Source organism: Trematomus bernacchii, unplaced genomic scaffold, assembly GCF_902827165.1.
Source record: "Trematomus bernacchii unplaced genomic scaffold, fTreBer1.1, whole genome shotgun sequence".
Classification (NCBI taxonomy): domain Eukaryota; kingdom Metazoa; phylum Chordata; class Actinopteri; order Perciformes; family Nototheniidae; genus Trematomus; species Trematomus bernacchii.
Genome location: NW_022987720.1, coordinates 26481660 through 26507744, shown reverse-complemented (window position 1 = coordinate 26507744; position 26085 = coordinate 26481660). Strand labels below are relative to the sequence as shown.

Below are 26085 nucleotides of genomic sequence, written 5' to 3'. Positions count from 1 at the left end.
CTCAGGGGATTAATCATTATGAACGTTTTATGTTTAAGTAAGTGTTTCATTGATCTCTATTATCATTAAAAGCAAACTATACTATACATATGATATACTGTTTCCCCCTGTGGAAGATTCTTATCCTCTGCTCACTTCTGATACTGCCAGACCTTTTAATACTTTTATGTTCACTTTAAACCTTTAAATCCATACAGAGGAGAGTAAAAATGACTCTTTTGCTTTAAGATTTCAAAATGTTTTGTCAAGCAGACACACAGATAAAATGACAATGACAAGATAAATTTCAACTTTATTAATTCACAAAAGGCTTATCCAGTGGTTATCAAATTGAGCATAGTCCATATTTTAACATCTAGAACTGTACAAAGACAACAAAAGGAGACCAAATCTAAGGGTAAAACCGAAGGAGAAAACAAAATAACACTGATATTTGAAAAAATGTTGGATTTACAAATTGACAATTTTAAATAATGTTAAATCTGAGTTTTTTTTATTGTGTAAATTGATTGGTTTAAACAGAAGTCATGTGATAAACAACGGTTTACATTCATTTGGAGTTCATGAGTGACACTTTCTTTTCAGTAGTAGACCAACGTGCAAACATTTTGAGGTTTTCTGAAAAAAGATGTACCTCAGAGTTTCAGTCCGTTTTCACTGACAGTAGTACAAAAGATATGCTCAGTAAAGCTGACAGAAAAAGAGAAGGAGAGATCTGTATCTCCAGTTTCTCTCCAATGACACGTTTCCAAAATAAATAGGTGACCATTATGTCTTATTAAAGGTGTCTTGGGATATGTGACTGGACATAGGTGAGCCCAAATCACACATTTAAAATACATTAACAATAAATAACAGCATTCGCTCAGTGCAAAACTACACAATAGCCGAAAATAAAAACGTTTCCTGCATCGCCAAAGAAGACTGTAAATGGTCGGTTATTATACGATGAACCCTTGCTCAAAATCATGTTTTCAAAGCAATCCACTTGTTCTTGAAAATGTCATTAATCAATATTATAACCGATTCATATGTGAAGTGATTTCAGAACAAGACGAAGGACACACTGAGGGACATGTGCAGATCTTTTCCTCTTTAAATGAAGCAGAGGGATTTTAACTTAACTTCACCACGTACGTAAAATGTATTTAAAGAGGTCTGTGAATAGAATAATCGACATAGAAATCCTCAGATAAGGCAAATGTTTTTTTCTTTTCTGTCCATTAGACATTATTTGCATACAACTGAAAGAAAAAAATACCAAGGGTACCAAAGCCCCCGTTCTTAGGGTTCATTTAATGTTTCAGAGACGATAACGTATTCTGTTGAAAGCAAATCATTTCAACGGACACCTCTCGGCCGTGGATAGTGTCCTCCTGCAGAGGGCTGCATAGCAGCTGAGGAGGCATCAGGTGGTCATAGTTCAGTGTGTGTGTGTGTGTGTGTGTGTGTGTGTGTGTGTGTGTGTGTGTGTGTGTGTGTGTGTGTGTGTGTGTGTGTGTGTGTGTGTGTGTGTGTGTGTGTGTGTGTGTGTGTGTGTGTGTGTGTGTGTGTGTGTGTGTGTGTGTGTGTGTGTGTGTGTGTGTGTGTGTGTGTGTGTGTGTGTGTGTGTGTGTGTGTGTGTACTATGTATGAGCCAGCTGAAGCTCCTCCAGTCCGTGTCTACCCAGGTGATATCTGGCCAAATCTTTCCTAGTCACCAGACCAACCACCTGAAAACCAAATGTGTGAAGTCAGAATAATTGTCAGCACCAACAATGTGATCATAACTTAAATCAATGCATTAAGAGGTGTTTGTGTGTGGTTTCTGCCTTTTCTACAAACACACACTCTTACCCTGTTCACATCATCCGCTACCACCAGGTGTCTGAGTCCCAGCGCTCTGAACAGCTTAAACACACGAGGAAGAGAAGTTTCCTGCAAACACAACGTGTCATTACACAGTTTAAATGTAGTTATAAATGTTATGTATTCATATAAAATATAAACATAAATGTTGGCCATGGGGAGAACTTTTTGAACATACATAACATTCATCTGTTTGCAACTCATATATCAATATTCCAATTACTGTATATAGACTATTCTGCACTGTTTCTATTATATTATATTTTATTTTATATACTTGTACTATTTTATCTGTTTTATTGTGTTGCGCTGTTGGAGGAGCCTGTGACCTAAGATTTACATGACAATAAAAGCCTTGAAACTTGTACCATAGAGTGGGGCAGTGACGCGTCCTAAAACCCGGAAGTAAGCTGCGCTCGGGTTCCCTCGACAAAAAAGCAATGAGATTTCTCCATAGGATTTTGGAAAATAGCTCGAAATAAGGTCTGTGGGAAACGAACCTGTTTGATAAATGCACGTTTTGTTCAGCCGGATAATCTCATCGATTAGATTTATGATTCGAAAACAAAACGTGCATTTATCTAACGGGTTCATTTTCCACAGACCTTATTTCGAGCTATTTTCCAAAATCCTATGGAGAAATCCCATTGCTTTTTTGTCGAGGGAACCCGAGCGCAGCTTACTTCCGGGTTTTAGGACGCGTCACTGCACCACTCTATTGGTTGCCATTTTGAGCACATGTATTATGTATATCTACATAAATCGTGTGTGTGTTACCAGTGGCACAGTGTAAGGCGTTGCGTTCATGAACTCGGTGAGGTCCATCATGCACTCCCTCTCGTCCTGGGACACGTGGATGCTCTGGATGGGGGGGAAGCGGGGGTACGCGTCCCTGAAGTCCTTCAGCTGGAGCTTCCTCTGAGTCAGCCGGGAGCGAGCCAGCTCCACAAACACCTGCCGGGACACAGGAGGAACTGTGAGCCACGCTATTTAAAACATCACAATAGTGAAGAACTTGTATTTTTGACGTGAAAGGAAATATGAATATAAAAAAATAAAATATAAAAATATAAAGAAACGATTAAAATAAATAAAAAAGCAGATAAAATAGTTATTGAATGAATAATTTGAAAATATTACATACAGTGTAAATAGCAGTATCAAGTGCCTTTAATCCAAAAGCAGTTCTTTTTTAAGTGAAAGAAAGAAATATGCAAATATAAACAAATAACTAATAAATCGAACATTAATTGAAATACATTTATTTAAATAATAATTATATATGTACAAAAAAACCCCACATATTTTGACTTAGGGTTAATATTAAAGCTGATTTCAGGGCAGTGATATATGAAGGGTTGCTGATGTTACCTTGTGCTTGAGAAGAACGATGAGCTGAGAGCGGAGGATGAGGCCGCAGAGCTTCGACGGCTGAAAGCGAGTAAACAACAACAGAAGGTGACGTTAATAATTTTATAAGGATTCAGATTGAAGCTCAAACTCTCTGGTACAGTATTAACAGTCTAAAATGAGTCATCCCGAAAGTACTGCGATAGAGTTCCTCAAAAACTAATAATACTTTTTGCGGCGATTATCTACTTTGTTTCCAGTGTGTCTTTTCTCAACCTCTTGAATATGCTTACAGGAAGCAGCAGAGAGAGGGACACGCCCACATCGCCATCAATGGGACTACGGTGGAGAGTCAGCAGCTTCAGGTTCCTCGGTGTCCACATCACTGAGGACCTGACATGGACTCTTCACACCACCACCATCACCAAAAAAGCTTGACAGCAGCTCTTCTTCCTCCGCAGGCTGAGGAGGTTCAATATGGACTCCAGGATACTCTGCAACTTCTACAGGTGCACCATAGAGAGGATCCTGACCTTCTACAGGTGCACCATAGAGAGGATCCTGACCTTCTACAGGTGCACCATAGAGAGTATCCTGACCTTCTACAGGTGCACAATAGAGAGGATCCTGACCTTCTACAGGTGCACCATAGAGAGTATCCTGACCTTCTACAGGTGCACCATAGAGAGTATCCTGACCTTCTACAGGTGCACCATAGAGAGCATCCTGACCTTCTACAGGTGCACCATAGAGAGCATCCTGACCTTCTACAGGTGCACCATAGAGAGCATCCTGACCTTCTACAGGTGCACCATAGAGAGTACCCTGACCTTCTACAGGTGCACCATAGAGAGCATCCTGACCTTCTACAGGTGCACCATAGAGAGGATCCTGACCTTCTACAGGTGCACCATAGAGAGGATCCTGACCTTCTACAGGTGCACCATAGAGAGGATCCTGACCTTCTACAGGTGCACCATAGAGAGTATCCTGACCTTCTACAGGTGCACCATAGAGAGTATCCTGACCTTCTACAGGTGCACCATAGAGAGGATCCTGACCTTCTACAGGTGCACCATAGAGAGGATCCTGACCTTCTACAGGTGCACCATAGAGAGTATCCTGACCTTCTACAGGTGCACCATAGAGAGTATCCTGACCTTCTACAGGTGCACCATAGAGAGCATCCTGACCTTCTACAGGTGCACCATAGAGAGGATCCTGACCTTCTACAGGTGCACCATAGAGAGTATCCTGACCTTCTACAGGTGCACCATAGAGAGGATCCTGACCTTCTAGAGGTGCACCATAGAGAGTATCCTGACCTTCTACAGGTGCACCATAGAGAGCATCCTGACCTTCTACAGGTGCACCATAGAGAGTATCCTGACCTTCTACAGGTGCACCATAGAGAGGATCCTGACCTTCTACAGGTGCACCATAGAGAGTATCCTGACCTTCTACAGGTGCACCATAGAGAGGATCCTGACCTTCTACAGGTGCACCATAGAGAGCATCCTGACCTTCTACAGGTGCACCATAGAGAGTATCCTGACCTTCTACAGGTGCTCCATAGAGAGCATCCTGACCTTCTACAGGTGCACCATAGAGAGTATCCTGACCTTCTACAGGTGCACCATAGAGAGCATCCTGACCTTCTACAGGTGCAAACTATTTTTCTTTTTGTATTTACTATTTACTATTACTATATTTTTCTGTTTATCAGTGTTATTGTGTTGCACTGTTGGAGAAGCCTGTGACCTAAGATTTTCATCGGCATAACTACACTGTAGCTATGTTCGTATGACAGAATAAAGAACCTTGAACCTTGAGAGTGGGTACTGGATCTTTTCTATTCAACATTGGATTCGATATGACGAGGAAGTGGGCAAGAGCTGCAGACATTACTTCCTCAAACACGGTCTTACTGTATGTCTGCACTGCATTTCTGATATATCATTTGCTACAGTAGGTGCTGGTATTTATGCATTTTCTCAAAAGATGTCTCTGCACAACTGCTGATTGTTGGAAAGAAAATAGCATCTTAAGAGAGACAACTACATTTACTGCTGATACTTTAAAGGGGTAGCCACGATTTGCTCTAAAAAAAGGCCTGAACAATGACAGGGAAAAGTCAGTCCACGTAGATGCATTTCACCATGGCTGGATCCTGCTAAGATAATTGCACTATTTAAAAGAAAACCAAGCCTTCATGCATTACCTCGTCACTATCAGCGCCCTGCATGACGACCGGGAAGCCGTTGTGATTGGTGGACGTGTTGCTAAGGACGTCCACGATGGTCCCCACTTTCTCTATCCTGTTCAGACAGGTGACCGGGGCACTCATCACCTCTCTGTGTGTGGGGGAGGGAGAGGGAGGGGGAGGGAGAGGAATGAGAACATGGAAAAAGGAGCAAGTGAGAAAAATGATATATAGTAGACTATAGTGTATTTGAATGGAATATATTTTTAACAATCATTCAGGGAACGCAAATGTGCTTATTGAGCTTAAAAACGGTTGAAAGGCAGTCGAATTAAATTCCCAAGGTAGATGTATAATATTTTTCTTATAATGAGAAGTTGCTGCAACGCTATGCTTCCACTATAATGAATGAAAGGTGTGAGAGCGGTGCGTGAGTGGTGTGTAGAGATCCAGTCTGCAAACTGAAATCTGCCAGTCTTACATTTATATAGTTTAACATGAGAAGTGTGCGACCCTTTTCACACAGAAATGGGTCATTAGTGTGTATTATTTCAATAAAAAACTGATATAACTGACACACTGAAAATGACCTATTGAGAGGATTTGGGAGTTCCTCTTGCAGTTTTATTTGTAAGTTGCAGCTGACAGTAGAATAGAGAAGCTCAGTATACCTTCCTGTTAAACATATGGTAATAACTAGATGAATGAAACCCTGCAATCTTTCAGTCATTATGGCTCAGCGTCTCAGAGAGGGACTCACCTGGCTGTTAACCAATGGGAGGTGGCGGGAGCGTCCCAGTGCAGGAAGGGGACGCTCTGCAGCTTGATGTGGATATCATACAGACCCTGAAGCAGCAAGAGATTGGATTTGATTTATTTTGAACGTGTAAAACAATAATACAAAAAATAATAATAATGAAATGAAACAAGAGAATTACGATATTGTACAAACTTAAGCAGTATCAAATTGATAAACAGAAATATTATTGACTTACAAATTATATATTACACATCCGAAAAGAGACACAGTGGACTTATTGCTCCATCAGCTGCTAAAACCCTGTTAACTGTGCAATTCACTGCACTATTGTTATATATTTGAGTACAATGTGCAGATTTGATTGCATCATTTGATTGCACAGTTTTACTTCCTAAGTCTTAACTCACCTCCACAAAATAGTCCCCTACTATCTTGGCAGTCATGAGGACGAGCATGATGGGAAGACCGTACGTAACGTTTCCTGTCGCCTCCACCATGATGACGGTCAAACTGAGAGTCATCCTCACTATGCCACCTGGGAAGAGGAGATGTAGTTATATTGATTTTTTTTTTTTAAAAGACTCCAGAGTATAGATAGCTCTCCACAGGTTGCAGACGTGTCACTGTGATTGGTCGTCTTAATGCAGTCCATTTCTTATTTCCAGTTCAGGTTACTCACCTAACTGAGCTGCGGCTCCAATCAGAGCATATTTACCAGGGTCCGCCCAGATCTAACAAAACACACAGGAAATAATAGTTCAAAGCATCTCGAGTATTGATATAGTTGTTATACTGTAATTATTTTCAACAAGTTTAAAAATAAATACCGGAAAAAAGCAACATCAGTCACTTAAAGGTAGGGTAGGTAAGTTTGAGAAACCGGCTCGAGATCGCTAGAATTTGAAAATACACAACCGGAGAAAATCTGCCACTTCCTTATAGAGCCCCTCCTCCAACACACACGAACGCGCACATGACCAATGAGGGCACGAGATAAGTTTGTGCACAGATGGAAGGCTGACAGGCAGGTAGGCCATCCAGTTATTTTAGCCGGGCCGGCTAAAATGATTGGTCGTGCTTTTTACAGTACTACGGCTTCCACAGATGACATTTTTTTATGGATTTTTTGTCAAAGCACTTAAGATATTCATTGCTATCGGGACGTTAAGAGCATTCCATGGAATATAACAAAAAGTGTATCTCGAGCCGGTTTCTCAAACTTACCTACCCTACCTTTAAAGGTTGGACCAAATACCAGAACTGGCATCAGGAGTTATTAAGTTTGAGAAACCAGGTAATTAAAGGTCCCCTATTATACTGTTTTTCATCAATATATTATAGGTCTCAGATATATACAGAACATGTCTCTGAAGTGTTTGGCTCCAAATACCAAACAGATCATTGCAGCATCCCATAATCCCCTCTGTTTCAGCCCTGTTTCAAAAGTGCTGATTCTCTGTCTGTTACTTTAGATGAAAATAAGGAGCCCCTCCCCACGCCCCTCTGAGAGATATTTGGTTAAAAAGAACACAATGGTGCTCTAGGAGGAGATTCAGGTGATAAGGTGGGGGGGGGGGTTACCTTGGTTGCTGATTGGCTAATGGTTACACAAGCCAAAGAATCGTTATGACATCATAAAGTGGCCAAACATCTGATCAGCTCATTTTCAGACAGGTTTTTATATAAATGGATCAGGACAGAAAGAGAGAATCTCTTTACACAGAGGGGACACATGTTGATGTAGAAAATACATGAAGTGGGTTTTGCATAATAGGTGACCTTTAAAGTAAAGTATTGAGACTTCAATTGAACCATAATGTGGTTCTCTTTCATTATGGGAACTGAATTGGATCGTCTTCTTGTCTTCCTACAGAATGAAGAATCATAAATATGTACTCACCGAGCCATTGGGAGTGATGGAGGCCAGCAGGATGCCGAACAGTCTCCCCCAGGCGGCTCCTATCAGCAGAGCAGGGATGAAGACCCCCGCAGACACCGCCAGGCCGTACGTCCAACACGCCAGGAAGAAATAAGTGATGGTGAACAAACCCAGGGTCAACGGATTGTAGGTCCCTTTAATAAAGAGAGAAGTTCAACACATCTGTTTTACACACTGATCATATTTAAATCCCACCTCTTATAACGCCTGTTCAGACGAGGCTCCCTCTCCAGTCTAGTCTAAAAAAAGTCCAACATTTTAGACTAGACACGTTGCATTGAACTATTTGTACATATTTTCAACTTTCTTTGTTTTTCTTGTGAAGCACTTTGTGAATTGTATTTCTGTGAAAGGTGCTATAATATGTATAAGTATTATTAGTACAATTATTATTATGACAGTGTGTTTAATGACGGACACAAATAGCGTCGCACGTGGTCAGTAAGGGCAGCTGGTTGAGTCAGGACCAATGCAGACTTCCTGTAGGGTTTAATAACTTCCTGTTGGATGTTTTAATAACTTCCTGTTGGATGTTTTAATAACTTCCTGTTGGGAGTGCTAAATAACTTCCTCTGCCTGTAAGATGGCTCTGAAGGTCACTCAATATGTCAGACCCTCCACGGAAACGCTCAAACGGAGAGGAAGTGGTAAGTCAGAGAGTGTGGAGGTCGGATTGGTACTGGGCTTTATTCATTAAAATCCCGTTTCCACAATGTGCAAAATAATAGAAAGAAGGAAACACTGGGCCAGATGTTTGTTCAGAGTTATTTTTAGCAGCTTTTCACCTGCTTGTGTGTGGAAGAGGCTGCGGACGCTTTTCTCAGGAGTGTTGAAGACGGCTGTTGCCATGGAGTTGTTACCTCTCCATCTGCACAGAACAACTGTGAGAGAGAGAAGGAGAGGAGAGTGAGAGAGAGAATCCCGCGAGAGAGAGTGAGACGAGAGAGATGAGAGATGAGGAGACGGAGAGAGGAGAGCAGACGATCTGAGAGAGAGAGAGAGATTGATAAGAGTGGTATAAAAAAGAGGGAGACAAGAAGAACTTCCTTACTTCTGTGCTGTAGTGATTTAGTGATTTAACTATGCTGTCTAACGGACAGATTAGGACATTGAAGGTATGTAAACCTATTGGTGCCGTCAGGAGCAGCAGGTCCAGAGTTGTTTATGTTTTCTTCGTCACGAGCCACTCCTATCTCTTTCAAAAATATTTCCTCTCTCCCTAATATGTCTAATAAAAAGGTGAGGATGCCAAAAAAACACACTACAGCATGGGTGGGATACATTTCCGTGAATACTGATTCAGATGAAGTACCAGTTGTCTGTTCTGCCCAAACATGATGTGTTGAAGCCTTAATTAAAAATGTAAAAAGACCAGAAAAATCGAACCTATCCCAAAATAATCCGCGCTCTTTGAGAAAGCATTTGTGACAAAAGAATCAATTTGAAAAAATATATTATTGTATAAATTAATCACATGGAGAATGTGTCCCTGGTATGTAGACATTTATACATTAATACATTTTCGACAATGAATTATAAGTGTGAGATATTTTTGAATGACTGTGAGTCTGAAAGATCTTTGCTTATCTGTATAATTGTGTCCATTGGGAACAATTGAAACAGTCTCCTCTATTAGCAAGACCATCGAGTTGTGTCTCCATGTCTGATGTTGAAATACACAGCACAGAGGACAGAGGTTTATTTGTGAGACCTGATCTGTAGCGCGAGTAGTTTTGGTTCAACACAGAAACCATTTGTTCGCACACACACACACACACAGAGCCAAACAAAACAAGGATGGGGCGTTTGTTTTTCTTCAGTTAAATGTTTGCCTCTGCAACAAATTCCATTGACATCCATCCAATAGTTGAGACATTTCAAGGAAACCACTATTGTCACAAAAGTAAAAGTCAGGGGTTCACCAGAGTCAGAACTATTCATCCTCTGGGGAACATGACCGTCAAAATGGTGTCCTCTACTTGCATCCTTTTGGCCGTATTGTTCTTATGACATACATACTGGTAAAGCGTAATGAAGTGAAAACAGCTGTCTGGTTAAAGAAACAGGAAGCATTAAGGTTCTCTGTGAGAGGCTTTATCTCATCTGAATCTGCACTCGGGTCGGTGTAATGTGCTCAGTCATGCTCATACACTTTCTTGATAACTGACAGCGCTTGTGACACCATGTAACTGTGACAGTTTATATTACATGACAAAGGTGACTCTTGTTGCTGTGAGTGTGAGAGTGTGAGAGTGTGTGTGCGTGCGTGCGTGTGAGAGTGTGAGAGTGTGAGAGTGCGTGCGTGCGTACCTGCAGTGGGTACTCCTCTTTGTGCTCGGGCCCCAGAGGCTGACAGTCATTGGAGAAGTAGATCATGGTGAACGACACGGCCGCGGTCACTGCAGCAACCAACATGGCCTCCATCACTTGTAAACACGGCCGATGAACGTACCTGAAACACAATAACACGCAAGGTAGTTTTGAACAGGTAATGAAACTGTCTCAATATAATTCTAATGTTATATGACTTACATAGACAAACAAGACTATCAGCAAGAAGATTGGCTATTTCAAAAAAAGTTATCCTAATGTGTTGTTTTTTACAGTTAATATTTTATTGTGCATTATCTGGTCAGATTCTCATCGAATGTTGTCCTAAACTAGCATGTAATATACTTTATTGATGAAATACATTGCAATAAGTTGTTTTAAATCCAAATGTGATGATTCATTAGTAATACTATTGCAGTTACTAATTACATAGCCACAAATATATACATTTCCAAAGTTATTTTTATTAATAAAGTTTATTATTTGGTAAAAAAATCTAGGCAACATTAACAACAAAAAAAGCTTATATTATTATTATTTAAAACGGAATTGTATTACTACTGTTACGTTTTGAGTATGCAAGTCAATTTAAGTCAACTTTAAAAATGAATTGTGTTACTTTGATCTGAAAACTGGCAATAAATAAAATCCTATTATTAAATATCTGGAGTTTGTCTAGAAAACAGTTATCTGACGGTGACGGAGTTTATGAAATATATCAGTTTTTTTATTAAATGGAAACACAACCTTTTGTCGACAGGAAAAAAAAAGGATAATTAATCGTAGCAGAAGACATACTTTATTAATCCTTTAGGGAAAATTCAACAGTTGCTTTAAATGACGTTCAACCACATCACCACTTAAATTAACTAGAAACTGATGTTGTTGTTTGTTGAGCTTCAGCGTGGACTTTCCTGAGACTGGAGGAAGTGCAATAAAACGTAGTGACTGGAACAAAGCTCTGAAGACGCCAAGTGGATTCCAGGTATTGTGACGTAATGCGACACAAATGGAAACTTAATCCTTATGATCACTTAGCGTTAGGTGACAGCCTGTTTTCAGACATACGTGTATAAATATAAAAATCAAATACTAGAAAATGTATTTAATTGTATTTATTGCCAATTGTGCTGACCAAAGACAAAAACCCTTACCCAGAGCCACCCGGGTCAGTCGATCCAACAGTGATTAAACCTGTTCTCTATTTTAAAACTCCTCGATCACAAGATGTTGACATTCTGTGACAAATTCTAATAGGAAGACTTCCTCATCTCGCACCCCACCCTAATGCCACCGTGTGTTTCTTGGCATACGAAACACACAAAGCTATTTTTGATATGTCACCTGACCCTATGTGGCAACCTTTTCACGTATGTTTGTGACGTGCAATTTTTTTAAGCCTTTTATAGACGTTACCTGATCCTGAAGATGGTCAGCCAGTAGTTCAGTTTGTTGAACAGAGCGCCTAACAATCCACCTGCACAGGGAATATAAACACTGCCGTCAGAATTTCAAACATTAACTGAATCAAATTGACTTTACGGCTGCAACTAAGAATTATTTTCAGTATTTTTATTATTATTATTTTTAATTAATCCATTAAAGGTGGGGTAGGTAATTTAAGATAAGCACTTAAGATATTCATTGCTATCGGGATGTTAAGAGCATTCCATGGAATATAACAAAAAGTGTATCTCGAGCCGGTTTCTCAAACTTACCTACCCCACCTTTAATTGATTGGTCTATAAAAGGTCAAAACTTAGAGAAAAATGTCCATCCAAGTTTGTGAAAATCCAAGACATGTATTTAAATGTAGCCAAATATATTTTATATAGTTTAATATTTAAAAATAAATACAGTAAAATTAAGAAATTTCCATATCTAAGATGCTGCAAGCTCTTAATATTTTTCTGTCAATTGACTTATTGTTGCAGCTCTAATATGAATATACTATTATTATTATTATTATTATTATTTTTGAATATATTAGTACTGTAATTACACTTTTTTATAATTGTTATTTTTATTATTGTTGTGCTAATATTCCTGTCCTCCACCCAGTTATAAAAGAGTCAAGTATTCCCTGGAAAGAAGATATTTTTACCCAAAGCTCCCATAGCGATGAACAGGGGAATCTCATAGAGGTTATAGGACCCAGTCTGAAAAATGAATAAAAACACATCATGTCATTGTTTACTTTACACAGACTAACAAACAAAATAAAGGTGAGACAGTAAACAAATATGAAGTGTTGGTTTCTCACATCGCTCTCAAAGCGCCCGAAGTTGATGAGACCCGGGTTGGAGAGGTCTCCTGGTTTGTTGTTGTAGATACTGAGGAAGAAGTTCAGGGTGAAGGTGGAGATCATGGAGGTGAAGAACTGCAGGGGAGAGAAGAGAGAGGGGGGGGGGACTGTTAGGCATGATTCGGAAACTGAAACCCATTCTGCTATTGGCTATCTTTTTTAATTACTTTTTATTAGCAACAACCCCCCTTTAAATTGTATTCTTTAATATTTGGTTATTGTTTTATTTATTTTATAGGTCTTATGTGACCACTTTCTAACCCCTAGATTCCACCGGGTCCGTCTGCGCCGCGTTGCGGTTTTGGTCCGGCCTCCTCCGGCGTCATACCCTACCAGGCGCGTTTCAGAAGCATTTCAGAAGCGGAGAGTCTTGCCTGCCGGCTCGCAGTTTTTGTTGATTTGGGCATATTTCCTGGACAGGCTACTTTGTACAGACAAAGTTAATAATAACTGTAATATTCCAGTTATAAACGACATGAATCAAAGATGTGTTGCTGTATTTTAGTGGTAAAAAAATGCATTCATCATCATAATTATTCTATATATATAATTTACACAGTGCCTGTAAACCGGAGGAGAACGCTGGCATTTCTCCTCCTACTTGAAAGACTACGGAGGGATAGGGTCTGCAAAATTAGTTTGTGTGTGTGTATATATCTATATATATATATGCTATATATGCTCTGAAAGTTCCACTTCCTGCCTGGCCGACCTTACGTTACGGCTGCGCCGCGACAAAAATAGGATTCGATCCTAATTTTAGAAGAGCCCTGCGCCGAGCCGTTTCTGGGACGCTTCTGAGCCGTAACGCGCCGCGTGTGGTGGAATAGCACCCATTGACTAGAGTGGCCGCGATCGCCGTGAGCACCGCGGCGCAGCCGTAACGCGCCCGTAACGCGCCCGTAACGCGCCCGTAACGCGCCGCAGACGGACCCGGTGGAATCTAGGGGTTAGCGAGATTCCCTTTTAATCGTTTGATCTTTATTATTAGCCGCGTTCACACCGCGTACTTTGCAGTACTTAGTGCCCCGGCACTTATTACCCCAGGGCACTAAGTACCAATCGCGTTCACACCGGAGTACTTTTCCCTGAGGGAAGATTACGCAAATGAGCCGCTGACGTCACTTCGTCTTCTTCTGCTTTGGGTTTACTGGCAGGCCGCAAACAACTTCACGGCGTATACTGCCACCCGGAGTCCCCGGCCGGAAGTCCCCGGAGTTGGGGACTGGCTTCCGAGTAAATCGCCATAACGCCGACACCTCCTCATCACTCCACCGCTCCCAAGTTTTTTTTTGTGTTGCCATAAGTTATTCTCTCTCCGTTGGTGCGCGGGGCTAATGCTAATGCTAATAATGCTAATGCCACAAATACAATGGCGGCTTCACAAAACTTTTCAGAGTTTTACGGGGCGTGGTTTGCAATTCACCCCGCCAATCAGAATATAAATGTGGGTTTTATTTTCAGTTTCTTATTATTACTTTATTTATTTAATAGGTGTTTATATTTTATCGTATTTATTAGTTTGGTCTTCCTTTATTTTACCAAGAGGGATCACTATTTTATTGTCTTTTATTTAATGTATTTGTTGTGTTAAGGTACTCTTGATGGGTTGGTTAGGGACTGGTCCCAATAGCACTATGCATGAAAGATGAATGGTTGACTGTTATAATTATGGGGGTAACACGTATAACAGAATAAGTACTTACATTTGGTAAATGCACACAAGGTAATGACTGCAGCTGCTCTTTTTATGTATTTGTCAGCAGGGTTTTTTTTGGTAATCTTTTGTATATTTTGTCTTAAAGGTGGGGTAGGTAAGTTTGAGAAACCGGCTCGAGATACACTTTTTGTTATATTCCATGGAATGCTCTTAACATCCCGATAGCAATGAATATCTTAAGTGCTTTGACAAAAAATCCATAAAAAATGTCATCTGTGGAAGCCGTAGTACTGTAAAAAGCACGACCAATCATTTTAGCCGGCCCGGCTAAAATAACTGGATGGCCTACCTGCCTGTCAGCCTTCCATCTGTGCACAAACTTATCTCGTGCCCTCATTGGTCATGTGCGCGTTCGTGTGTGTTGGAGGAGGGGCTCTGTAAGGAAGTGGCAGATTTCTTCCGGCTGTGTATTTTCAAATTCTAGCGCACTGGAGCTGGTTTCTCCAAAATTACCTACCCCACCTTTAATTTGTCGTTGAAATCAATGGTCCCTAAATCTGACAATCTCAGTTTGAGATTTAATTTGTATCAAATATCCTTTATCCGTCCCACACAGGAGAAATGTACTTACTAAGAAAGAGGCAAGCACGTGGTTAATGAAGTAAAAAAAGGTTCAGGTCTTTATATTGTATCATCTTATGACTGTTAAAAATAAAAGAAATATTGAAAATGAAAAATAAATAAAAAAAATTGGGGATTTTAAATCTCAACAACATTGCATTTTAACATTCCTGTTGTTATTTTACTTGAACTTTTTTTTATTGCACTATCCTCATTTATGTCTTAGGTATATTGTACTGTTTGAAGAGCCTGGGACTTTTCATTGCCAACAACTACACTGTAGCTATTATGCATGTAACAATAAAACCTTTGAATCTTAAATGAATTCTGTATACAAACCTCTTGATTTAATTTACTTGACAACATAACATGATAAGGAGTTTTATCCCAGGGTGTAATATGGTGTACAGTGGACTTACTATCCTCCAGGTCAGCATCTGGTTCCAGAAAGAAGCTCCCTCCTCCAGAGAGAACAGGACGCCGCCTGTCAGAAACAGAATCTCAGTCAGGAAACACAGCGTGATGTTGCTAAATGATTCCTTTGATCCACTGACGCCATGTCTGAAGAGGAGTATGCATGCCAAGATAGCTGACAAGCACACGGCATCCTCCACATTGATTGATAAGCGCAGTAAGATATTTACAGGGTTCACATGAGTTAAAATGGAAGAACTCTGTTCACATGACTGTAACACATTACAGACGTAGTATGTGAAGCATTTCCAGACTACTGATGAGAAAAGTCTATATGTACAAGGAAGCTTTTACTCTACTGCTTTACCATCACGACTAATGATGTCAGGGTTTCTGCAGTGTTCACTTAATACATTTAAAGGGGCCATATTCTGCTCATTTTCAGGTTGATATTTGTATGTAGTGTCTCTACTGTGACATGTCTCCATGCTTTAATGTTCAAAAAGCTCTTTATTTGTGCTGCAGCACCTCTTTTCACCCTCTGTCTGAAACCAGAGCCCAGTCTGCTCTGATTGGTAAGTTGGCCGGCTCTGTTGTGATTGGTCAACAGTTTAAAGTTGTCCCGCCCATTAGCCTATCACGTACACTGTGTTGGAGCGCTAGCCAATAGAAGTGAAGTCGCAGGGTGTTTCTCAATGTCGAGGAAGGCTGCTCCAGAGCCACTATTTCAAGCATACTACGTCATCGAGTCCCGCCGAAGGACTGTTCCAATGTCCAGCATACTTGGAATTCTACCGAGGCCGGCGTACTTCGTAGCGGGAAATTTCGAGGCTGCACATGTGTAGACTCCGCGATCTTAAAATACCCACAATGCTTTGCGCACGGACCAATTTCCATATCTCGCATATGACGCACACCTGCACACCTGTTAGCCTGTTACACAATTCTTCGTTTTCCGAGGCTAGGAAGGATTCTTGCCTCGCTTCTGAAGGACCTGAGGGACATGTCCTACCAAGGAAGCGTCCTCGACATTGAGAAACACCCACTATGTTCCTGAAGTAAACAAAGGACTCTAATGGCGCGTTTCCACTACAGCGCGGAGCACGGTTTAAGAGGGCTGTGACGTCAGCGGCCCGTCTTTGGTTGCGTTTCCACTTGGCCTAGTACCGGCCGGCGGGTCCTAATTCACAGTTTTTCTGGCCTCATAAAATCGTGGGTCTAGGGCCAGAGACAACGAGGCTGAGTCGGGCTGAGTATGCTAAACTGGAGAGAGAATCGCTGGCAAGGGGGCTACAACTACAACAAGATGGACATATTTGACCGTGATTTAATTGTAATACACGTTTCAAAATGATGCCGAAGTAACAACATACTGATACCGGTTAGTAAAAACCATGAATTAATGCTTTGACAAGTCTGCAGACAGACGGCAGGCGAAAAACCTTTTAAAATGCGTGTTTTCTAAATGGAGATTGGCTAAGCTAACGCAGTATATGCTCCGACCGTCCACACTCACAACAACGGCCTATACAGACATAAATAAACCAGCGACTGTATTCGCCATGACACAGACAGTCTGTGGTTTGTACTTGTTTAACTTTTGTCTAGTTTCTGAACAGATATAAGGAGCTGTGAGCTCTGAGTGCTAACAGCTAACGGCTGTGTTGTTTTTCTGGGGTTCTCATTGAAGATGACGTCACGGCTCCGCCTACACTGCATTACTATAGATACTACCCCAGATCCTAAACTGTAATGGAAATGCGCCATAAAGTGAGCCAGTCCTAACGAGGCCTAGCCATACCGAGCGAGGCCGTGTAGTGGAAATGCGCCATAATGGAGGCGTTTCAGGCAGGGGGGGGGAGAGAGAAACTTCCTCTCATAAATTCAAGTTTTTATTTTATTTCTACTCTTGTCAATTATGAGTCAACTATCTTCCTAAAGACTGTAGCTAGCAGCTGTGACCATGTTTGCTAAAGATCTGATGGTACCAACTGAAAAAGGACAAGACAACATCCTGTACTCACAATGAACTGTCAAAACAATCACGTCTTTGTTTATCGATGTCTTTTGACTCACTGCACACAATACAAAAACGTTTTATATCCATGACTATTGGCTCCAGCAGGCAGTTGCAAATTGGATTTAAGTTTTTTTTACCACCTTCTAGGACATTTTGAATGTATTCATTTATCAAAACAAAGCTGTAGCATACCCCCTCATCCTCCCCTTAACATCCGCACACACCAACATAACACTTTTGAATACAGCTACATTTAGTCAGTTTTTATGTTATATATTTACTGTATTTAATCTCTTGTGTATAATTACTTATTTGACTGTTTTGGTCTATTGTTTGAACCAATATTGGATCGACTTGTACTTTGATGCTTTGGCCAATAAAGTCTTTCATTTGAACTGCATTGAATTACATTAAATGAGATTGAATAGTCCTGTCCCACACAAGTTCCCTTACAGGTTTGTCTGTCTTTAGTCTGGGCATGCAGCCACACGGGTTGGTCTGTTGTCTTTATAGCAGCTAAACTGCCTGCACATTCAGGCAGATAAATATGAAAACACATACGTATGTAGGGTGCTTTAGTGATGTTGTTTTTACCGACTGGAGCTCCAAAAGCAGCTGAAACACCGGCAGCAGCTCCAGCAGAAACAAAGTCTCTTTTCTCAGTGTCTCTCCGGAAGTATTCAAAGATCTACAAACACAAACACACACTTATTACTCGTTATACATTAGTTTAACTACAAACACACCCTATCCATGTACAGTTAAAAACATGTCAGTAGTACAAAAGCATGCTTGAATGAAGAACAGTCATATTTAAATGATTGAAAGGCATAAAGGATCTTCAGTAAGACAGAATACAGGGAGTGTTAGGAACAAAGTATTTCAAATTAAAAGAAAATATATGGGTGAATATACTTCCATGTGTTTAATAGCCTGAGACACACACACACACACACATATACACACACACACACACTGACCTTGAAGTCTCTCTTTAAAGAGGTGCTCCTGCCCTGTGAGACTCCTGCAGCTACAACAGCACCAGAGTGAATCATGGGTCCTTCCTGAAGGATTGTGGGTAAACAAGAGGACAGGTATGAAAGAGAATTCATGGCAGGCAGTCAATTAAATACCAATTTAACGAGAAATGATCTTGAAAAACTCTACTTTTCCAACTCTAAAAAATGCAAAACATAATTGTATTGTTTGTATAAAAAAAAAAATTGCATCTTTTAGTCTTTGCTTTGTTTACAGTTCTAGACTTGATACTCAACTTCACGACAGCATTTTGAAACAAACAGACAGTGAGGGATAATATTTGTTTACCTTTCCGACAGCAAGACCGCCAACCACTGAACAGATAACACCGAACACTTTCACCACCAGGGTCTGTTGGGGGAAAACAAAACATGTTACAGATAAGATACTCCTTCCAAAAACATCCATTGATATATATGTGTGTGTGTGTGTGTGTGTGTGTGTGTGTGTGTGTGTTTTTACCTTGAGTCGTACCACCCTAGGAATCTTGACTCCATTGAGGTAACATTTGATCTGAGGGATCCCACTTCCTGCTGCTATGGGCTGCACGAGACAAAAGGGAGAGTTATATTAAAATATAGAAACCTACAGTATTTATGATTACATGAGTAACATATAAGGGTGTGAGGAGGGAAAGGTGTTGGTGTTTCTTTGTGTTGAATGAAATGTCTCAATGGTGATGAAATGGAATTGAAAGCAGACTTTTTTGGGGGGAAAAAGCAAGACTGAAAAAATGTTGTAATCCGTCTGCTTGCATGAAGAAACCTAATGTTGCTTAATTAAATCTCAGCTGACTGCGGTTAACCTGAATGGCAGAATAAAGGAAGCACATTCAGATGTACGGATTTTCACTATTACTAACAAAAACTGGTACAGGCTGTTCCCTAATTAGTTTTCACTTGCACTTCCATGTGAATGTTTTTTTAATTCATACATTATTCTCGAGGAACAATCAAAAGCACAACTCAGAAGCCGACTAAAGTCATTAAGGTTACTAAAACACATGATATGACATGACCTCGAAAAATGCAACGAGGATGGCCCCCATCATGACGATGGCGGAGTTGAGGACGGCCCAGAGGATGAGGGAGATCGACAGGCCGCCAACCTCTGTGAACTTCTCGATGTCTGTGAGGGGTCAGAGGTCAAGGAAAACCACGTACAATGTGTTGAAGCGCTAGCCAATAGTGCGCGAATGTTACAGTGATGTTATTATGCAGGGTATATGCAGGAATCCTGAAGTCAAATGTAATTCCTTTTAAGACCTTTTTTAAGACCCTTTCCATACATTTAAAGACCTCATCACCACTTGGAGTTTTAACCGGTTACCTTGGCGACACACTTTACCTCACATTGACTATATACAGTATTGATTGTCCTTGCTCCTTATCTTCCAACCATTTGGACGCAAACTTGCATTTCCCCGTAACGATGTTGTTTAACAACCGGCGTAAACGGACCTTCGCGCGCTATCAAGCAGTGAGCGTGAGATGTCCTGTTCAGATGACGTCAAATCCAACGGGATGCCATAAATAAACTACACAGAATCACACTACACACCTACGCAATGATTACATTCAGGCAGACTGTAGAATACAACCTCTTTGGACAATTTATATACTTATTGAAAACAAGCTACAAAATGTAATACCTTGGAAAATGCCGCTACTTTTTACTAGCCTTCATTTTCGTTAAATTGATTCATCAACTTTGAATACTTTTTAAGACCCCGCAGACACCCTGTTATGCTACATAAGTAAACAAAGGAGTCCAATGGAGGCGTTTCAGGCAGGGGGGGGGGGAGAAACTCCCTCTGGGGGGAACACAGGAATTGGCTTGAGAGGGTCTGAACCAAACAAGGATGTCAGAATCAGAATCAGAAACAGGTTTATTACCAGGTAGGTTAACACATACGATGAATTTGACTTGGTGTCGTGGTGCATACATAAAAGTAAAACAACAATTAAAAACACAGATAGAAACTATTTTAAGAAAACTATAATAACATAGAAAAATATAGCAGTATTTACATTGAATATGGTTAAAGTAGAATTGGTATAAAATGTGTGTAGTAATGAAAAATGTAAGTGTATGCAGCCCCACAATACTTCATTCAGATACTTTTTCATTTTTGCCTTTACCAAATATTGCAGCTTACTGTGATTTGCACTAGTCCATGTTGCGAGTTCGATAACATTTTGATTAATTATGCAGCCTTAATATATATAAAACAGTGCAATACCAAATGATTATATATTCTTTCAGTCATTGTTTCTCTGTATTGTACTTGTGCCCGTAAAAAGTTGTTCTGATTATCTTGCACAAAGGATACTCTGTTTGACCACTCGGTATTTGATCCCAGCAAGTTCCTCCACCGCGATGTCGATGAAGCAGGCGATGAGGCCGGTCAGGAAGCCGATCAGACCACAAACCACCCAGCGACTGATCTCCAGACAGCGGAAACCCTAGAAACAAATACAAGAAGAGAGAGGAGATAAAACCATCACCAGAGGAGAAGTTGGAGTTATTCAAAATAAGGGAAATGCATGAATTCATACACATTGACGTATCAAGGTGATTATAGAAAGTCACCTTTGTTACAATATAAGAACAGAAGATGGAAATTAGATAGGAGCTTTATCTGGCATAAATAATAATAATAATAATAATATCTTCCTAATGTGTTTGTATGCATGGTCCTTAAAAACATATAAGGTTGGATAACAAACATCCAGGTGTTTCCTTCTCTACTCACCATGTAACTCATCCTCCTCTCCTCCTCCAGAAACAGCTGGTTCTCAATGTTATCATAGTCCAGACTCTGGAATAACACACACACACAAACAATAAAATAAACACAACAAATCAATACAAAATCTATATTTAAAATCAACAAAAGCAATGTTTTCTTCTATTTTGCAATACTTTATGATAAACACAGATTTTAAAAATGTCACAAATACCTCATTTACATTTTTAGGTCAGCAAGTTCATAGTAAACCATAGATATGTTAATACAAAGCTGACAGCTGTTCGTTTCCTGCCTGCTTAAGAGGATTATTGCCCTGTTAGCCCAACATGTTTTTAACGTTTCATAACCTGAATGGCATTTTCTATACACTCTTTTTATACTTCATCTATTTCTTAACTCCAACAAGGTGACATCAAAACATGAAACGTATACATCCCATATAAACACATGATGCTTTAATTAAAACAATCTAATTCAGGGATCATTTAATAATCAGCACTCTGTTCGATAGTGAGTTGGCATTTTTACCTCAAATTTAAGTGACAGCAGCTTCTCATTATGAGGGATCTCTTTAGGCCGCCCTCTCAGAGATTCCTGCAAGAAAAACAGAGAAAAAACAGAAATCAATAAAGTGAAACTGACTTATAACCTCTGAATCATGTGAGGGACTGCAAGGAGCTGGGAGGAAATAGACATTTTGATGCAACACACAAGCATTTGAAACGACACATAAAAATGCCTATTACTCTCAAAGATCACTACCGGAGAGAGGACATGTTTTACAGACTTCATCCAACAGATACAGGAGCATTAATAATCGAAGATGCATGCAAGCCAACTACAGTCAAATAAAAAGTCTAATCTATTCCACATTTGCATGCGATTCGAAGTGAGCGTCGGTCGCACAATCAGCAAGCAGCGAATAAAGCAACTACGCAACACATTTGCATAAACAGACTACAGACAAATGCTTTTATTTGCGGCAAACGAAAAACGTGCAAGTCACATGCATGGCATCACATTCCCGTCAGGCAGTGAGAACAGATCTGAAACTGATGGCTTCTGTCACGGGAGGAAATGGATGTCCTGTCAAGCTAAGAGACTGAAAAGTAGCTTCAAGCGTCGGGTGTATAATCCTGTAGCGATGTGTCACTCCAAGCTGCATCTGTTATGCTGAATTTAAATAGCTTATTGTGTGTTTTTTTTGTATTTCTGGGGAGATTTTCAATGCCTGATTGAATTGAGCTATACAAGTAAAATAACATAAAACAATTTTTGCTTTTCTTTTGTAGCCTAAAAGGACTTAGCTGCATTTGTTGTGCAACCCATTGTTGTAAAAGTTCAGTAAAGGTCACCAAGTAAAACCTGACTAAGATATGCTAATTAAACACATTATCTGTATTGAATAAATGGTGTGTTACTCAATCTGTTTTTTCTTTTTCTTAAGCTACCAGTGTGTGGGATCAATCAGTTTCTGAAAACTAAAAACTGAATGGTCAGGCGGTCAAAGGCACAAGGCCTGCCTCAGTTCATAATTTGCGATCCATCACAGTGGAAACCTTCAGAGAGTTTCCAAACACGTGTTCTTAGACACACTGGATGAGTCAAACATCCTTATTACAGGTCACTTTTGTGTCAAGAGTTCCCATAGAAGGCCATATTAAGCAGGGAGCTACTGAGATTACATTAAATGCACCCACATCATCATTCACACTCACATTAAGTCAACTGTAAACGTTGCTAGATGCTGTTTTTAATGATTTTAAGACAATAAAGTAGAGTTTTTATAATTATAGAGGGTTAACTAACTACACTAAGGAAGTCTAAAAGAAATGGCGGTAGCAGTATCGATGAGGTGATATCGATAGAGGAGTGACAGACACAGAGAGAAATAGTTCGACGTCGTTCTCGGGCTTTACCTCTTCAGACGTCATCTCCTCCTCCAAATCCACCGTGCTCAGTCTGCCTATCTGAAATATACCGCCTCTCGACAGCTATAGACACCACAGACACCAACACAAATATATATATATATATATATATATAGGGCTATTGTGTAGCAATTTTCAAGCTGATGCTTTAACATGTTGGATATCCAGATAAGAGCGACAGGGTTCGAGAAGTATAAGGAAATAACACTGCATGTATGATACAATAAAGTACATTTTGTTCAAACTTCCACCTTGAATCCTAAAAGGAAATGAGTAATCCTGGTGAGACGGAGAGGAAAAAGGAAGTAGGATTTTCCATATTAGGTGGACAGACGACGTTATTTAGTCTAAATATAGCAGGTCTACTAGTTAGTGACACTATCAGTTTGAAACTGATGTTTAATACTATTCTGTTCACACTAACATACTAAAATAAAACGTATACTGGATGTAAACAGTATCCATAACAGGCTCAGATTACCTGCATTTATGTGAACACTGATTTTATTACTTTGAGAATGGACTTTCTTCAATGTCACAATTATCATCCTTTCTAGGAGTAATGACTGACATGAGGTTAAGTTATTTTTCTTGATAACTTTGTCCTTATACGAAGCTGCCAGACTGCCTGTTTTAATTGTACGTAACCTAGTAATAAAGATAAGTCACTAGCTTCTTAATATAATGAAAGGACTAGCCTTTCAAAACTCTCAATAATCTGATTATTTTCCCTAGATAACAATCGAATTACAAGCAGCATGTTGTAAATTATTGAACTAACACTAACTGAATTACTTTCATGCAGCAAACAAAGCATGTTGTTGCATCTGAAATGCAAAGACACCATAACACGTGTAAACACAACCAAAAAAGAAGTCAACAATGCATAAAAAAATCTTCACACGCATTCATATCCCATGCAGCATTTAGAAACATGACTCAGTGTAACCTTAGTGGTTAATAAAAACATGACACAGCATCTTCTGAACACTTTAGGTACAGAGGTGGAAGAAGTAATAGAAAAGGTCCTGCATTCAAAATGTTACTCAAGTAAATGTAGAAAAGTATCAGCATCATATTATACTTAAAGTAGCAAAAGTAAAAGTACTCATTCTGCATTCTCATTTCAGAACAATATATATGTTATATAATTATTGATCATTAAAGTGTTATCAAAGCTGGTAAAGGTGCAGCTAGTTTGAATGACTTTGTATACTGCAGGGTAGCTTGTGAATTTACTCCAGGTGTAACTAAAGTCTGATTTAAGTGTTGATTATACTTCACATCATTAATCAAAATCTGTAAAGTAACAAAAAGGTATTAATAAATGTCGTTGAGTAAAAGTACACTATTAAACTTTGAATTGTAGTTGGGTAGAAGTACAAAGTAGCAAATAAAGGCAATACTCAAGTAAAGTACCTCATAATTGCACTTAATTACAGTAGGCTACTTGAGTAAATGTACTTAGTTACTTTACATCACTGTTTGGGACTAACAGACGTCAGGGTGGCTAAGCTAACATGCTACAGCGGTACCTGTCTGGAGGGTCGGGGCTGCTCGGAACCGTTCAGCAGCGGGGTTCCCTCCGCCGTGGCCCCGGACTCGTCGGCCCGGCTGGACCACGACACTTTCTTCGTGATGTTGGCCATAGTGGCCCCCGGTAGCTCGGTGCCCTGACTTCCGCTGATTTATTTCATTAATTTCAGTTGTGGCTGCCTCACTGTACACTGTTATTCTTCTTCAGCTTCCCATGATCATCATGTGACACTTGTAAGGATCGTGTGAAGGGCCAAACATATCCGCGTCAGGCGCGCTGGATGCTGGGAAATGTATTTCTTTGTTCTTTTTATAAAACAAAAAATGTGTCACTGGATTAGATTCACACTTTTGACTGTACCTTGTAATTTTATTTTGAATAAAAACCAACTAGACTCCCACATCTTGTCTGCTAGGTTTTTTGATACTGTTGTGGCAAAATACAAATTCATAATAATAATATATTACCTTTATATAGCTTTTTTCTACTCAAAGTCGCTTTATAAAAGTAGGCTACAATTCAAACAACAAACAAAGATAAAATGAATTTAATTAGAACGTATTTAAGGGAAAGGCAAGTCTGAAGAGGTGGGTTTTGTGGGCTTGTTTGAATGATGGTAGGGTGGTTGATTGTCTGATGTGGAGGGTGCAGCACCTATCACCCCAGGTCCGGAGCTTAGTCCTTCTTGTCTTTAGGGTGTTTGCACCTTGGACCTGAGGCATCATGGAGAAGTTTAAAAATGCCTTTTCTACAGTAAGAACAGAATTTACATACATGTCAAACTTTCAAAGATGTATTTTATGACCAGAATATCACTTTATACATGGTTATGGTGCCACATTATTAAGTAATAATTCCAAGTCTCAGCACAGATGTTAAGTTAAAAAAAGTGAACATAAAGTGCTCCTCAAGAATAAATTACAGCAGTGGTGCTGTCAAACCTTTATCTACTTTTTGAAGAATTAAACTCATCCATTATATTTGATCTTGACAAAACATAAAGTGTTTTTGGAGTCCCAAGGTTCTACTGCAGGATTTTAGTTTTATGAATAATGCATCTTGAGTCCAAATAGCACATTTTATTACATTTCAACTTTGATTCTACGGTTTAATGTTAACAAGGCATTTTCAATGATTACTATCCAAAACCCTGCACAATTGAAACAGTCTTACCTGATCCACCCATACTACAATCAAGTATTTTTGTCATGGAAGTGATGAAAATGAATATCAAATGTACGAGAACACATTATTATTCTAAGATCCTTGGTAGTGTTTAACACTTAGTAATGTTGCATATCAGTCAGAACAGTCCCAGTTTTGGTTGATTTATCTTTAAGTCCAGCAACAACATACTGCTTGATATACATCCAACA

General features: G+C 39.8%; 1 protein-coding gene across 1 annotated transcript; it reads right to left on the bottom strand.

Annotated features, from left to right (window-relative positions):
• Positions 1-1557: 1557 nt before the first annotated feature.
• clcn7 (chloride channel 7) lies at positions 1558-24934 on the bottom strand. The gene is given in 26 exon segments (XM_034142875.1): positions 1558-1712; positions 1837-1917; positions 2626-2802; positions 3220-3279; positions 5420-5552; positions 6162-6247; positions 6569-6696; positions 6841-6892; positions 8062-8234; positions 8886-8955; positions 8958-8981; positions 10411-10552; positions 11848-11908; positions 12536-12590; positions 12695-12811; positions 15437-15501; positions 18046-18139; positions 18432-18515; positions 18778-18840; positions 18952-19032; positions 19508-19617; positions 20822-20954; positions 21245-21310; positions 21770-21835; positions 23161-23235; positions 24708-24934. Coding segments are annotated over 26 exon segments (2397 nt in total). The 5' UTR covers positions 24822-24934; the 3' UTR covers positions 1558-1625.
• Between the last annotated feature and the right edge of the window lie 1151 nt (positions 24935-26085).